Source organism: Budorcas taxicolor, chromosome 12 (assembly GCF_023091745.1).
Source record: "Budorcas taxicolor isolate Tak-1 chromosome 12, Takin1.1, whole genome shotgun sequence".
NCBI classification, from domain to species: Eukaryota; Metazoa; Chordata; class Mammalia; order Artiodactyla; family Bovidae; genus Budorcas; species Budorcas taxicolor.
The window spans coordinates 15905522-15922622 of NC_068921.1; the positions used below are offsets into that span (position 1 = coordinate 15905522).

The 17101-nt window shown below is 49.7% G+C and overlaps 1 protein-coding gene across 1 annotated transcript in view; it reads right to left on the reverse strand.

Moving 5' to 3' along the window:
- Nucleotides 1-11069, reverse strand: part of ERICH6B (glutamate rich 6B) — a 54813-nt gene extending 43744 nt beyond the window's left edge. The window contains exon 1 of the mRNA XM_052650363.1: nt 10742-11069. Coding sequence (XP_052506323.1) covers nt 10742-11069 — 328 coding nt within the window. The remainder of the gene's footprint in view (nt 1-10741) is intronic.
- Nucleotides 11070-17101: the final 6032 nt, after the last annotated feature.

Consider the following 17101-nt stretch of genomic DNA (forward strand, 5'->3'; position numbering starts at 1 on the left):
AGGGGGAGGGGTCACAGGGACAGGATGGCCCAGGAAGCTGTATGCATCGTCAGTCTGACGGGCGATGCTCTAGCCTCGATGCTCCACCTCCATGGGACACCCACGAGGCCATGTCTCCCCAGCACCCCTGGAGCCTGGCCTCGAGGTGGATGTGGGGAGTGGGGTCCCATACCCATCTTGCTTTCATAAATCCACTCCGTCTGCGTACTCTGGTCCTGGGAGGTCAGAAACTCTCCCTCATGCGTCACAAATGATGAGGATGGCATCGTGTCCTCGAGAAGAGGCCTGCTGCTGGCAGGTTCAGGGGGTGGGAGGAGGGACAGTGAAGAAGGTGGTTACCCGAGGGATGCCAGCCACAGACGGTCCACCTCCAGGCAGGGGCTGGGTTAGAAGCCCCACGGCTGCTGCCTGCAGGGAGGTTGGGGTGGTGGCAGCTGCTCCCTGGCCCGCGCAGTCTTCCGCCCATCCCAGGACCATCACAGGGGAATGGAAAATAGCCCCGTGGGCCATTCTGGGTGCCAGCTCCTGCCTCACTTAGAGGGAAAGGATCTGCAGACGCCTTCAAAGGCTGGTGGGCCAGGCTTCCGTAATAGACAGTCCAACCTTCCAGAACATTCTCTGCCCCTGCCGGCTCACCACCCTGCTCATTCCAGTCACCCTTCTCGCCTCATGGCTGCTTCAGGCAGAGCAGACAGCACTTCAAGTCAAGCACTGGGGTCTGTGCCTGCCAGTCCACCCACTGCACACAGCACCATTTTCAGGGAAGGTTTTGCAGGGCCCGAGGACAGGCCTTCGGGTGTGAGGTGCAGACCCTGCTACCTGGGAGCTCAGGATTGAAAAGGGGCCCCAGCACCCTGCCCTGCACTGTGCCCTTCCTCAGGAATCTCTGCTAAGTAGGCAGGAAACCACGTTAGAGGGATGAGAGGGGCTTTAGACCCTGAAGTCATGTCAGGTCGACTGGCCCCATTGGCAGAGGCAGGCATGAGGGAAATGCCCAGCTGATAAGGGGGGCAGTGACTATGGACGGTAGGAAGGAAGTAGACTTTGGAGTTGGCTGGTCCGAGTTGGCGTCTTGGCTCTTTTGAGTAGAGTGGAGTAACCATGGGTAAGCCCCTTGACTTCTCCATGCCTTGGTTTCCACACCATTTTTTTTAAAATTGGAGGATAATTGCTTTACTATGCTCTGTTGGTTTCTGCTGTCCAACATCGTGACTCAGCCAGAAGTATACATATATTGCCTCCCTCTTGAACTACTCCCCAACCCCACCCAACCCCTCCCGCTAGATTGTCACAGAGTGCCAGGCTGGGCTCCTTGTGTTACAGAGCAGCTTTCCGCATGGTAACCAAATGGTGAAAACCGTAATTCAAAAAGACGCCCATACCCCAATGTTCCACGCCTTTTAGATAATCATACCTCCCCCCTGCACCACACCTCCATAGGTGAGGACAAAATGGGAGTGGGCAGTGCTGGCTCTTAGAGGCAGTGTTGTTTTTAGAGGCAAAGTAAGAAGTTCAACGGCCCTTCAGGAGATGGGCTGGTTCCCTGTGGGGCCCAGGGTTCCCTGATGCAGGGAACGCTCCACGGGAACGCCGTTCTCCCTTCAGCGTCTGTGGGCATTACGGGCAGATTTATGCCACCTCCCGGGGCCTGGGGGTGGGTCTGTGCTGGCCAGCGGGCCCGGGCAGAGTGGCTGTGTTCTCAGGGTGTGCTACTGGGCAGGGGCCCCGGGGCAAGTGGCAAGATGCGTGGGTGTCAGTCAAGTGACCGCAAGGGTCAAGAACTAGTGGGGAAGGGCGAGCTTTTCCGGCAGATGTCAAGTCTTGCCCTGCTCCGGGCCTCGAGGCCACATCAGGGGACTCCTCTGAGCTCAGTGTCTTATCCTGCTGGTGGGATGTTGCTGGGATTCAAAGAGATAATACAAGTCCCTGTGGACAGACCTTGAGAAGTCAAAGCGGCCGGCTGACAGGCGCCAGGATTGTGCTTGAGGTCACAGAGGGCCGCTCTGGTCATGCTCATTCTTGTGTACACTTGCCCTCCCTGCCACGCCTGCCCAGGGCTGGGACGATGCAGGGTCCCCTGGGGTGCCTGCCAGGGCTCTGCTATGACCTTAGCACCTGGGAAACTAGACTGCGTTGCCAAACACCAGCATCCTGCTTTATCAGCAATGCAGGGATACAGGACGGAGCCCCTGGTCCTAGATTCCATGTCTGTTCCTGCAGCTGCCTCACAGCGGGGACGGGCCCTGGTGTGTGCCCGGGCACCTTCACAGCAGGCGTGCAGAAGTGCGTGGGCTAGGGGCGGGTGCTTTCCTGCTTACGAGGAACGCAGGAAACACTTGACCTGAGTCTGTGCCCCCTCCCCGCTGACCTTAGCAAACACACACCCGTGGGACACTTCTTGCCCAAAAGGATTTGTGGAGATTTCGGTCTCTCAGCAGCCTTGGGTGAGGAAAATCCAGGGCCTCTCTGAGCACCCCAGGCTCAGCCTTGGACCCTGGGGAGCCAAACTGAACTGCCTGGGGGCAGACCCAGGGGAGGCCTGGGGCTCCCCGCCGGGCCCGGGGACAGAAGCACACTCAGCAGCAATACGGCTGAAAGACTGGACGGGTGCCTGTGTTGGGAACAAAGCTGCCTGGGCATCTTGCTCCTCGTTCTCCATGTGTTAAGTTTTCTACATGGCAGCTCTTGGGGAGCAGAATGAAGGCTAACAGTGACCCAGAGCCCTTACTGCACATACCCCGGGTGGTAACCCCGGCTCCACTGCACCCTCATGAGTTCAGTTCAGTTCGGTCGCTCAGTCGTGTCCGACTCTTTGAGACCCCATGAACCGCAGCACACCAGGCCTCCCTGTCCATCGCCAACTCCTGGATTCCCCCCAAACCCATGTCCATTGAGTTGGTGATGCCATCCAATCATCTCATCCTCTGTCGTCCCCTTCTCCTCCTGCCTTCAGTCTTTCCCAGCATCAGGTCTTTTCCAATGAGTCAGCTCTTCGCATCAGGTGGCCAAAGTATTGGAGTGTCAGCTTCAGCATCAGTCCTTCCAATGAATATTCAGGACTGATCTCCTTTAGGATGGACTGGTTGGATCTCCTTGCAGTCCAAGGGACTCTCAAGAGTCTTCTCCAACACCACAGTTCAAAAGCATCAATTCTTCAGCGCTCAGCTTTCTTCACAGTCCAACTCTCTCATCTATACATGATCACTGGAAAAACCATAGCCTTGACTAGAAGGACCTTTGTTGGCAAAGTAATGTCTCTGCTTTTCAATATGCTGTCTAGGTTGGTCATAACTTTCCTTCCAAGGAGTAAGCATCTTTTAATTTCAAGGCTGCAGTCACCATCTGCAGTGATTTTGGAGCCCAGAAGAATAAAGTCTGACACTGTTTCTCCATCTATTTGCCATGAAGTGATGGGACCGGATGCGATGATCTTAGTTTTCTGAATGTTGTAGTATTTGTTTAGTCCTCACCAGAGCCCCACCCCTGGTTGCACAATGGTAAAGAATCTGCCTGCCAATGCAGGTAGACCCAAGGGACTCAGGTTCGATCCTTGGGTGGGGAAGATCCCCTGGAGGAGGAAATGGCAACCCACTCTAGTATTCTTGCCTAGGAAATTCCCCTGGACAGAGGATCCCTGGCATGCTGCAGTCTGTGAGGTCACAAAAATTCGGACACAACTGAGTGTGTGCGCGCGCACACACACACACAGATACACACAGCCCTGAGGAAGCAGAAACTGTTCCTGTCCCCATTTTACAGATGGGAACACCAAGGTAGAAGATAAAGCGGCTGCCCTGCAACACACAGCTGGCTGGGTGGAGCAGCTGAGATCCACACCCAGGCAGCCTGGCTCTGGGGTCCTTGTTGTCCATCACAGCCTGACTGGTCACTTCACTGTCAGGCCCCTTCAGCGTCACGTTGCTTGCTTCTGTGAGTGTCAATGGCTGAAGTGGAGGGGATTCCGGAAAGCACTCCCTCTATGGATTGGTGTAGTGGGGTGGTCCTGGCAGATGCTGAGCCTCTGAAAGCGTGAAGCATGATACAGAGGGGCTGGTGGAGGATGGGAGTGGGGAGCCGACCTCACCAGGTGGAGGGGGTGCCCCTGTACGGAGCCCCGGGTCATCAAGTTATAGCCTATGTCTTCCCTGCACGCTAGAGCAGGTTTCATTCCTGCTTCTCAGTGTAACCCAGCCAGCCTTGTGCTTTCTTTGTATCTACTGTCAACCCACTTCCCCGCTGGAAGTCAGTGACCGCCTTCCCCTAGTCATTCTTTGGGGCGGATGTAGGGGACAAAGACTGTGAACCAGAGCTCATGTGTCCTCTGCCCCACAGGGGTATCTACAGAGCAGAGCACACAGAGGCTTCTGTCCACGGCTCTCACAGTGACCATCTAGCGTGGGTCAAGCCCTGTGGCAGGAGTTCCACGAATACTCACTGCATGATCATTTGGAGCTTGGAATATGCCTGAGTGAGGAAGATGGCAATTTCCTTGCAGCATTCACGCACCTCTTCACTACGAGCGATGCCCAGGGCCCTTGGCCGTCTTTCCCCATGCTAACCTCCTTTCTAGACTCAGCTGGCCCCTGCTCTTTCCATAGTTCTGGGTGCCCAGGGCTCTGGATCCTGGGGCTCATCTCTCAGCTTGTGAGTGGCTTGAATGGCAAAGGGGAATAGTATTGGGAGGTCCTTTGTGTGTGACTTCTAGGAGACCGCCCCCAAACCCCTCCTTCTCAGAGGTCTTGCTCCCTGCACCCCTACCCATTCTCACCCCTGCTCCCAGTCTTTGGGACTGCAAAGGCTACGAAGCATCAGCCCTCAGCATGAATTTTCACCCTGACTTATTGGAAAAAAAAACCCAAAAACCTTTTACCTTGCTCTAAGACCAGGCAGGGTTTGTGAAGAATGAGCCTTGAAGTCTGCTGGAAAAAATAAAAGAAAGACAATGTTAGGGGAAAAAAAAGGAAACTTTCTTTCTGTTGAAAAACCTGTCATTAATTGTGTGATGCTGGGTTTGGGGTGGGGAAGCCCTGATTCACAGAATTTTTCTGTTTTTGCTTTTTTGTTGTTGTTGTTCTCTCTCGTAGTCATTTCCTTTAGAAATTATGAGGTTAAAATTTTTATAAAATTAGAGCTCAAGAAGATAATTTTCATGAAATTGTGGATTTGGGACATTCAAGTTTGCTTTGTTAATCTTTTGGGTTATCACAGAGTCCCCCCTCTGTCACAGGATGAAGGATATTTTTTTCTATACAAGAAAGAGGGCTGAGGTTCAGAGGACATAAATATTTAAAAAATGATATTTCACTTTACAAATTATACTTGTGTCATTTTATCACCTGACTGTTGGGTTTGAATGATATGACATCAAGCATTTCAGGTACAATTGGGATAAAATAGAGCATCGGTTCTAGGAATAGAGGATGGCACAGTGGAAGTGTAAAGAAACGAGAATCAGAAAATTTGAATGAGAAACTTAAATGTTCAACACTTATCCATAGCTCACCCATGAGATAGACTACTACCGGGGAATATTACTTGGCTATTAGAATGATATCTACAGGGACTTCCCTGGTGGTCCAGCGGTTAAGAGGCTCCCTTCTGGTGCAGGGGATGTGAGTTTGATCCCTGGTCGGGGGGCTAAGATCCCACCCCGCCCGCGTAACTGGAGAAGACTGCCTGCCACAGTGGAAGATCCCACGTGACACAATCGAGACCTGCCACAGCCAAAACAAATAACAATAATACATCAATACTAAAAAATAAAATGATGGCTATAAACATTAAGCAATATGGCCAAAGGTGAAGGTCACAGCACTAAGTAACAAAAGTAAAACACAGGTTTGTATATACAGCGTATTTGAAATGGTAAAATCAAGACAAAACAAGGACCACCACCACCAGCAAGCACGCGAGAAATGAGAGCAGGAGGGACCTGCTAAAATGTGAATCAGCCTTATTTATATTCGGATGTTGGTAGGTTGGGTGATGTCTTTCTGCTTTTCACATTTTCCATGAGAAAATGGACAGAAGTAGATTTTGCTTCATTTTATGTTACTCCTCTCAAATTAAAATATGCATATAATTCATGAAAAATCAGAAACAAAGGATGAAAGGAGGGGAGAAAGGAGAAAAAGAGAAGAGATTAGAAGAGAAAGAGAAGGCTTGGGAGCATCTCCTGACTCTTAGTTATTTTCCATGGCCTTGGAGAAGTCACATACCCTTTCTCAGACTCCAGGATCCTCATTTGTAAAGAGAGGCGGGAGGTAAAGAGTGACTGAAGGCTTGATGGAAATAAAGACTGAAATGTACACTAGACACCGTATGTCACTGGACTGTATTCCTAACCTTCAGGACAAGACAGGCATAGAAAATGATGCTGTTTGTATGGGAGCAGCATGGAGGCTGGGAGAACTGGGGACCCAGCATCTCTCCCCAGTAGTGGCCAACTCAGTGCACCCTGATTGGGAAGCTCTGGCTTATTTGTGAACTTTGCTGCTTGACAAGTTGTCTGTCTCCTGTCTCTGCCTTATCAGTATATCTCAAGCCTTTCTTTTTAAATACACAGAATTGCTAGGTTCCCCATTTAGAAATGGTCCCTGGGATGCCAACTCTCACCTGGAAACAGCAACCAAATTATAGCATTTAAGTCAAACAGCATTCAGAGCCGCCCAAGAGGAGCTAGCAAGAGGTAAGAAAATCAAATCCCGTGGATTGTGTGTCTCAAAATGTCATTAAGTAGACACATTATGAATCAATATACTGTGACATCGCTACAGCGTCATTTGTCACAGAGCAGAGTTCATCTTCAGGAAGGTCTTCCCACGTGGCGCTAGTGGTAAAGAACCCGCCCGCCAATCAGGAGATGTGAGAGACTCGGGGTCCATCCCAGGGTGGGGAAGATCCCCTGGAGGAGGGCGTGGCAAACCACTCCAGTATTCTGGCCTGGGGAATCCCGTGGACAGAGGAGAATATCATAGGAAGGTCTTAGGTTCTGAATAAACAAAAGGGACCATGTTGTGGGGTGGTTTCCTGTTCTATGACAGCGTGTCAGAAATGTAGATTGTATTTCTTCCTTCTAGAACCTTCCTGCACCTTGTGAGATCAGACATGCCTTTTTACACCTGACAATTGTGTGGTGTGGGAATGCTTTCAAAGCATTTTCAGAATGAAAATGAAAGAACACTGCCACAGTCACAGGGTATTTTTTCCCATGGCAAAAGTGAAACCTGGAAGAGGTAATCGACATGCCCAAGGTCCAAGGCCCACCCTTGTGCTGGATCTTCTAACTCTGGCACCCCCGGGTTCACACCCATGCTTCACAAAAATGATTTGGAGCCTCCCGGTTCAAATCCGGGGAGATCCGTCACACGTGACCATTGATTATTCAGCGACAGTTGATGCTGCGTTGATATTCAATTTTGCTCATCCAGTTTTATTGGATTCTCTCACAAACCATGGAGAAAATCATCCCTTTAAAGAAGAGAGGGGATGGGGTCGTTGGTCTGACACTGCACTGATTGGTCCAGGGCAATGAGAGTCTGTGAAATTGACCTGCCTGCAGAGTAGTTGGGTGGGGACAGATTCCTCCCACACCCTAGTTCATTGCGTCTTCTCTTGTCTTTCCGTTATGTCCATTTTACAAAAGAGAGCAATGTGGCCAGGGGATGTTACCTACCCATCACAAGTCAGTGGTAAAGGGAATGATAATGTATTATAATAATAGCTAATACTTACCTAGGTTATATGCTTAAAATGCTATATGCCTGGCATAGCTCATAATGCTTCCCATAATTTAACCCCTTTAATCTTCACATAGTGTAGGTCTAGTGTTATCCCTATGGGCCTTCCTGGTAGCTCAGCTGGTAAAGAATCTGCCTGCAATGCAGGAGACCCTGGTTGAATCCCTGGGTCGTGAAGGTCCCCTGGAGAAGGGATAGGCTACCCACTGCAGTGTTCTTGGGCTTTCCTGGTAGCTCAGACGGTAAAGAATCCATCTACAATGTGGGAGACCTGAGTTGGGAAGATCCCCTGGAGAAGGGATAGGCTACCTGCTCCAGTATTCTTGCCTGGAGAATCCCATGGACAGAGGAGCCTGGTGGGCTACAGTCTGTGGGTTCACAAAGAGTCGGACACGACTGAGCAACTTTCAGTGTTATCCCTAATTTATAGCTAAGAAAACTAAGAGCAGTTAAGTGACTTGCCCAAACTCACGCGAGATAAATGGGAGAGAACTGGTGTTCACACCTATGGAGTCAGGCTCTTGAGAGAGGAAGAAAGAAGTGCTCTTTGTGACAGGCTCACATCTGCCAGCAAATCAATAAATGGCATCAGGCTCCCTCCTCCTCTCCTGATGCTGCGGCAGACATCACTAGTGGCTCGTGGCACTCTCTCCTTCTGACCTCTAATAATTCATCCATTAGCCTGTGATATGGAAGCCTATTTGTCATTGTGGGTTCATTTTATAGACACTGATTAATTCACAATGCTGTTTTTAAGAATAAATGAGTGATTGGGATTGACATATACAAACTACTATATATAAAGTAGTTAATTAATAAGGACCTACTGGATAGCACAGTGAACTCAAGACTCTGTAATGGCCTATATGGAAAAGAATCTAAAAAAGAGTGGACATATGTGTACGTATAGCTGATCCATGTTGCAGTACGCCTGAAACTAACACAATGTTGTAGATCAACTATGCCCCACCATAAAAATTAAAAATCAAAATGAAAACCCAAAAAAGCAAGAAAAACATGTGTTTGTGTATGTGTGTGTCTATATATACACCTGGCTTTGTGAAATGAATGAAACTGAACTTGATCCAATTTGCATTTACTGAACATCTGTTATGAGTCAGGAAAGCACTCTTGTTTGACACTGAGGTTCAAAACAAAGGATTAACAGTTACATCTTTAAGGTCTTGGGGAGAAATTCTGCATAAAGAAATCGTGATGCAAATTCTTTTGAGAATTAAAGATCCTCTTGTAAACCCCTTTAATTTAACCTGGTTTGTACAGTCTCGCTCAGCACCCTGAGTTTTCATAGACTAAGATATGCTTGCATGTGCCTTTAAAGGCATTGTAGTATTCTCCTACAGTTTTGGTTTTTTTTTTCAGTGCCTCACCAATATTTGCTAGCAGGGCATTTATTTTCAAAGCTTTTGCTTTACACACAGTTCCATTCACTCGACAGCATTCTATTTGTCCTACTCTGGTGGGTAATATATTTACGAAGGTCCGACACAGAGTGGGGACATGTGAAGAATGCTTGATTCACACTGTGCAAAAGAAATGGCTTGAATGCTGTTTTTCAGTATTAGAATTACCCTTGGTACTTGAAGAACAGGGCTGTTAGGATCCTGAGAGGGAGCTCAGTGGTGCAGACACAAAGAAGAGAAAATCTCCCCGCAAGAGGAACGACCTCTCCAATGTACTAACTAAACTGCTGAGGGCAGTATGAGTGTATTGATAGGATGATACATCTGTCATGATTTGATGGATAGGATGTGAAGGTGAAACACCTGGGTGGCTGCCGAAACCACCCAGCTTTTAGGATGTGGGTTGTGCGCAGTCAGATTGGGATTTAAAGATTCAAGCTGCCTGAGATGGTTGCTTGTTCCAAAAAATAGTTGTTTCTAGGTCAGCATTAAGGTGATGCAGATGACCTGGATTTTCAACTTTCTGTTTCTGGTTGGATATGGCCATGCAGTCATAACATCAAGGGAAGACACTGCGTGGCCTGTGAATAAATGCATGTTACCCACTTGGAGCAATAGCACAAGGAGGCCACTGCCAAATGATAAAACCCAACTTAAGGAAGAGCTGCCAGCTTTTTAAGGAAGAGTTTCTGCCAACTGCAGAAACGGTACAGGGAAAATGTGAGCCTTAGGATAAGAGAAATCACTCCAAAGTTAAATGCCCACCAGCAGGATAAGATGATGCCTTTCAGGGTCTGAGTGGGCACCCAGGGAAGCATCCTAGTCTTTGCTGACTTGGTAACACATTATGGAAATGTGTTCTAGAAAGTAATTAGAGCTCATTAATAAAATTTAGCTATAAGGATATTTATCAACATGCTGTTTTAAAAGGTAACAGAAAACAAAAGCAATAAATGATTAGTAATAGGAAACCAATTAAAAATATGGTTTGGGGAAGTCCCTGGCGGTCCAGTGGTCAGGATTTGGTGCTTGCACTGCCAGGGGTGTGGGTTCAGCCCCTGGTCAGGGAACTAAGATTTTTATTTTTGGCTACACAGCACGTGGCCTCTTAGGTCTCCATCCAGGGATTGAACCCATGGCCCCTGCAGTGGAGGTGTGGAATCTTAGCCAGTGGACCACTGGGGAAGACCCTGAATACGACTGATTCTTGCTTTTGCTTTTTTCTTTTTACTTGTATACAGTTTCTCAAACGTCCACCATGCACATGTGTTACTTGTGCAACAAGGAAAGGAAAAGATACAAATAAGGGGGTGTGTTCTGTTTGTCTGGTTTTGCTTTTTAGGAACAGAGGCTTCCCGTTGAGTCATCAGGTCTCCCTGTCTGCTTGGTAGGCTCAGGGCTTGGGGGCACAGCTATTGAAGTCTTGAGTAGGTTGGTCAAAAATGACTCATGAGGCTGTCAGCATGGTGAGTAGGACTGATCATTTGTGCTCTGGCTTTAACTCAAGCCTGTTCTTTTTTTTCCTGGGCCTTGTGATGAGCTAGAACCACCACCTATGGGATGTCCTCCCCAGATACTCACCTGCTTCCAGAAACTTCTTATACAGAAACATTTTCCCTTCCAGGAGCTCTTTCTTCGGCAGATCCTTATGGCCCCAATAATCCTGTTCATACGGATAATCCTGTTCAAACTGATAATTGTCTCCTTTCAGGTAATTTGCCTCCTCCTCCAGGTACTGGTCTTTCTCTGGAGTCTCATCCTCTTCAGGAAGTAAAAGACCTTCTGGTAAACTCTGGTCATCTCCCTGAGGACCTTCTTCCTTCGAGGAGAAGGTCTGCGTGTCGTGGTGGAAAGTTGTGGAAGGGTGAGGAGGTGGTGTTCCTGATGGCTCAAGACTTTCAGCAGACATGCTGGGAGGCATTTAGCACATGGAGCCTTCTGCAGCAGGCAGTCAGTACTGCATCGTCCTGGCAACTGAGGAAGGAATAAAAACCCGTTAGTCAGTGATGACCTACCGCAGATCGTGCACTCATTTCATTCAGTGGTCTTGGGATGGCCCTTGGACAGTGTAGATCAGTACCCGGTGGCCCATGAAAAGGCACAGAGAGAGGAGACAGAGGGTTTACCCCCTGGGAGCTGGTTGGAGAGAGACCACAGCTGAAGGCATCACCTTTGAAATGACACGAAGTCAACCAGGAGGGCTGCAAAGTGAGGGAGTGATTGGTGTTTAGTGGCGCCATTATTGGAAGACTTGCTTATTAATTAAGAAATACTATTGCTACAATAATCAGAACACAGACTTGTCTCCCAGGAGTTTCAAACTGGGGAGAAAAACAGACAGTCAGAAACAGATTTCCATACACAGAGTGACAAGCACAGTGGAAGAGGTGCAGGCAGGGTGGTCTGGATACTGTGAGCGGCGCCTTGGTCCGTGGCTGGACGTCTGCCAAGGTCCCTATGGTTGGACATCTGCCAGGCACGTTCCCCAGGCTGCAGCCTCTGCTGGAAGCACCACCCCCTTGGCAAAATCAGTTTACTCAGCAAACACTTATTTTTACTCCCCAGATTTAACAACTGCGAGCACCTACATCTGCCCAGGGGGTCTTCCATGTTCCACCCTAGGCTCCGTATACCTCCATATTCCTCTGTACCTTCTACATTTCCATGAAAGTAATGATTTTGCTATATTAAACAGTTTCTACGTCTGTCTTGCCAACAGAATGCAAACTTCTTGAGGGTGGGAAGGATTAATTCTCTTTTTTAAAAAATATTTCTTTAAAAAAATAATTTTATTCTTATCTTTGGCTGAGCCACATGGCATGTAGGATCTTCGTTTCCCGACCAGGGATCAAACCCCCAGCTCCTGCATTGGAAGTACGGGGTCTGAACCACTGGACCCCCAGGGAGGCCCCAGGAAGGGCTGATTCTTGTTTGCCAATCTATTTCGGATCCTTCCTCTCTCCTCCGACCTGCCGTGACTGCTCGCAGCTAACCGCGCCGCCTCTAGTCTGGGTTATTGCTCCACGCTCTTAACTGGCTTTCCTGTCACTGGTGCTGCTGCCCTCGTCATTCTCTGCCAGGAGTGTTCTTGGGAAAATATAAACCGCGTCAGGACATCCACAGCTTCACAGTCCCCCGACTGCTTTCTCTTGCACTGAGAATTAAATGCGGACCCCACCCCAGGGGGGCTTCGAGGGTAGAGCCTTCTGGTGGCTCAGAGGGTAGAGCGTCTGCCTGCAATGTTGGAGACCCGGGTTCAATCCCTGGGTCTGGAAGATCCCCTGGAGAAGGAAATGGCAACCCACTCCAGCATCCTTCCCTGCAGAATCCCATGGACAGAGGAGCCTGGTGGACTACAGTCCATGGGGTTGCAGAGAGTCGGACACGACTGAGCGACTTCACGTTCACTTTCCACTCCAGGGCTCCCAGGGCTGGCCAGTCTCTCTGACCTCTCTTACTGTTCCTTCCCGACCCTCCCACCCTGTTATTCTCTCGTAGAGCACTTACCCTATTTCTGTTTGTGGTTCTGTTTCCATGTTCACTTGTTCAGCCTTTCTTTTCCACTAGACCCTAAGTGTTTCAATGACAGTGACCTTGTGTGGCCTGTTCCCCACTCTCTCTCCAATAGTTGGCTCAGTGCCTGATGAATGATAAAAGGTCCCCAAAGTAAATGACCAGCGACTGAATGAAGGGCCAAGAATAGATGTCTCTAGAGCAGGGCATCCCCAAATTTAAAAAATGTTAGTAATTACTCTGCACAATGGGATAAGCTGCAGGTATCAGACCCGAAATCTTCCTGTCTGCTGTAAGGACTTTAGAGAGAAATTTCTTTGCCTGTCTTTCCCCAGATATCTGATTGGGAAGCTTTCTTGTAGGGAACCAGCTAGCCGAGATCATGAGGCTAGCTCTCTAGCATACATGCAACATGATGCCTGAGATGAGGGGTGTGATGTACAAAGACACTCCTAGTGAGACAGGCTGGACCTGGGGCCTGTTACTGCAGTGCTTGTACTTGGAAAAACGTCTCCTCAAGCAGAATACCAAAAAAACCATAAGGGCCTAAAAATAACTGTGAGCGTGTGCAGTTGGGGCAAACGATGAACAGTGAGAGAACGGAGGGCTAAAACCTTCCACTTCTGAGATGCCGGGGTAGGCAGACCAGGGGGGTAGGCAGACCATGCAAGTCACCCCTCCAACCAGTCCCACTGATCGGCTCCCACCCTCACCCCATTTAAGGGACCAACCTGCCCCGGTCTCAGGGGGCTGCCAGGGCACCTCTTACTTGCTTTGGCTCCCTAGTACTAGCTGCAGCACAAGTCCCAGTAAAGCCTTGCCTGAATTTCTCGTCTGACCTCATCAACTGCTATTGATTAAAGAATCCAAGACTTCCAGTGGTTAAGGAATCGCCTGCCAATGCAGGGGGCGCAGGTTCCATCCCTGGTCTGGAAAGATTCCGCATGCTGAGAGGCAGCTGAGCCTGTGGGCCACAACTACTGAGCCTGTGCTCCAGAGCCCTGCTCCCCAAAAGGAGGAACCACCGCATGGAGCAGCTCTCGTGGCGCACCTGGAGAGTAGCCCTCACTTGCCAAACCTCGGGAAAGCCCACACGCAGCCACGGAGACCCAGGGCAACCAACCAAATATAGTAAATAAGTCAAAAAATAGACCCCAAGAACCCAGGTTGATATCAATAATGGGCCATATTTGTGAACCCCCAGGGTTGCTAGAGCCCCTGGATTACTGGGTTCCCATAGGATTCACCTGGGGGCGGGGTGAGGAACATATAGAGATGTGCTGCCCAGACCTCTTTTCCAAGAAGGACTAGCTGCCCAGCTGTGGGGTAGCTGGTCAGCAGCCAGCCCTCCAGTCCCCAGCCCCCAGCTCCTTTAAGGTCTGCCTCAGCTGCTGGGGCCCACCTTCCAGAAGCCACTCTCTTCTTGGGGCTGCCTGCATCTGGTGATGAAACAAGGCGGGGGTATAAAAGTCCAAGCGAGTCCAGGCAGGACACCTCTGAGACATCATAGGCCCCTCTGCCCCCCACCCCGCTTCCTCCAGTTGGGTCAGGGTTGCCAAGCCTGCTCCACAGCACTATCCCCCTTAGTCTCTCCTGTATCCCTGCTGGTCCTTTCTCAGGGGTTGGTCCCAAAGACACACTTAGCATTTCAGCCCAGTTGCCTCTCAACAGTTTACATCTTACCGTCTATTTCCAGAGAACCCAGCTGTGACAGGCAGCTTCATAAAATGTAAATCCGGAAAAGAACTGATTGTGAGATCCGAGGAGAAGGGGAAAGGCCTGATGGATTGCTTGATGGTTTAAAGGGTGGGAAGGTGGGGAGTAACCAGACCTGCCCTGGCAGGGGTGACAAGGCAGGAAAAGTCAAAACAGAGCCAGGGTGGCGGGCTTCAACACTCATATTGAGCATCTTGTGTTGGGTGGTGACCTGGAAGGCGGTGTGATTAAAGTGACTCTGGTGCAGGAGGGTTCTTGCGGCCACTCGCCAGACAGTTAGGAAGGAGATCCTGGGAGCTCGCCCCACAGTTGACTTGCTCTCTCTCCATCACTTTACAGGCCTGTGTGCACGTTCTTTCACGTAGGCTATCTCAACTGCTTTTTGGAGGCAGTAACCATGGAGGATGTTGCCTTTGCGGCCAAGGCTGAGCTGTGGGAAAGCTTTGGGGTTTGTATCTCTGTATCTGGGAGCCTCTTCTGTTTTAAAGGAGCCTTTCCAGCCTTATTTTGATGTACAACCTAAATGCATCACCTGTTCTGATGTAGAAGCTGCATTAAGGGTTAGCTGTCCAGGTCGAACCCCTGCTTGCTCCTGAGGCCTGTAAGCCACAGGGACAGGAAGGGGTGGGAGGACCGTGAGAGCCCATGGAGAGGGGGTTCTGTCCCCGCCGAGCCCTGGGAGCGGTGAAGGCGCACACCCAGGCACCAGCCACTCCATCAAAGGCCTTCTTGCACTTCGGAGACCCTCCTGACGTTCATATATTTTAGCTGCTGAAGATAAAAGGTCAAAATCAGCCAGTCCCCTGGACAGCCCAGAAGGTGTCTATCAACAGCACGCTCTCACTCACAGTTAAGAGTCTTCTCCCTCTGTTTTCTCATCAGGCCTTGTAAAAAATGCTCCAGTCAGCTGCAATCTCATTCCAGGGGTTAGAAAAGAAACTGCGTTCTCGACACTGTCCCTTTAATTCTCCTAGAAATTTATAAGAAAAGCTGTCGGGCAGAAATAGATGGTAATGGCAACCAGACATCCAGTGTCTGAGACAGACATCTCGGTTTTGACTTGTGACTTATTTTGACCCTGGTTTCTGAGCAATTGCGGGTTAATTTCTGTGGTCACAACACAAAAGGTCGGCTTTATAAGGGCTGCTTATAATCAGCCGATTATAGCTCATTCTTCCCTAGATCAGCTTTACAAAAAGGTTGCCTCAATCAACGGAGGCTGCCAGACTTACTTTATTCAAGTTAAATACTTTTTTTAAACAGTTAGAACAGATATTTAGAATTGGCAGAATTCACCAAAAGACAAGGGTTCTGGCTTGTCCTGGAAATAGGTGTCTCAGGGACCCTGGGCTGGCTTCCCCTTGCGGGGACAGTGATGTGGAGTGGAGGCTGCCCTCTTTGAATGGGGCGGTCTCCTTTTCTGCTTCTGTCCACGTCGCTACCTTGATTCCCAGGCAGGCTTATCATTGCCTACGTCCTATTGTTTTCTGGTAGGAAAGCCTAGTTCTCTGTCTCTATCAGAAAATAGAGCCACGTCGCCATCAAAAGCAGGAAAACAAAAGCTCCCGAGAGGTCTACTCTTTCTCACACTATCCTCCTTGGCTTGCTCTTTCTGGCGGGTGGAGGGTGGGGCCTTCAACTGGAGGCTGTTTGGTGGCAGCGGGTACAGCGTTTGCACAGTTCACGGCTGCACTCCTGCCCCCAGCATGGCGTTTCGGGCACGTGGTTGCTACTCAGTGATCCCTGCTGAATGGATGCATGGATGATCAAAGAAAAGCTGTAATAATGTGCTACGTGCTTTGCCCAGTATCCTTACTGAGGAATGTGCTTATTTAGTGAAGAGGGGAGCACTTGAGGCTGGAGGTCAACATGGAACCACAGTCTTGTAAATTTCTATCTGCGTGACCCCTTCCACATCGCACTGTGAGTCAGAGGCCAACTGAATTCCCTATGGTGAGGTTTTCTTTGGCTCTCATCTGTCATTCTGAGGGGTGAAGGCCAGGATTCCTGAAATATTCTTACTCGAAATAAAGAGGAAGACACAAGTAACTAAAACAAGGAGATAAGACAGAGCACTCTGTCTTGACAGGGCTGACTGGATGACTAGACTGAAAAGAGGAAGATGAGTGACCTAGGAAGGGCTCCGCGTTCTGGTTGCGGGGTCAGCAAGGCCTCTCCTCTGCTTTCCATGGTTGGAGGAGGCTGCTGTTCCTGAGCTGTTCTTTGTCCCTCTCACTGGGACTGTGGCCCAGCTGCCACGCTGAAAGGCATCATGCTTTGGAAACCAAGTGTGGCCAGAGGGCCGGCCTTGCAATAGGGCAGGAAACCAGCTGTGCCGTAAGGACTGGGCTCTGCCCACTTCCTGAGGCCCTCTGCGATGCCCTGGGTGAAAATCGGGAAAGCTAAGGTTCTGATCGAGGGCAAGAGGAGAAGGGGTGACAGAGGATGTGATGGTTGGATGGCATCACTGACTCAATGGACATGAGTTTGAGCAAACTCCAGGAGATGGTGAAGGACAGGGAAGCCTGTCCGTGGGGTGGCAAAGAGTCAGACACGACTGAGCGAATGAACAAGAGCAACAAGGTCCTGCTCTGACGGCTTGGCCAGCATAGCTGTCTTTCCCTCATGCCTCCTCCTGGCCCTTCCTCTGCCCTCAGGGAAGCAGCCAGGGACCTCATTAGACCTCTGGCTTCTCAGCACCAAGGGCACTCC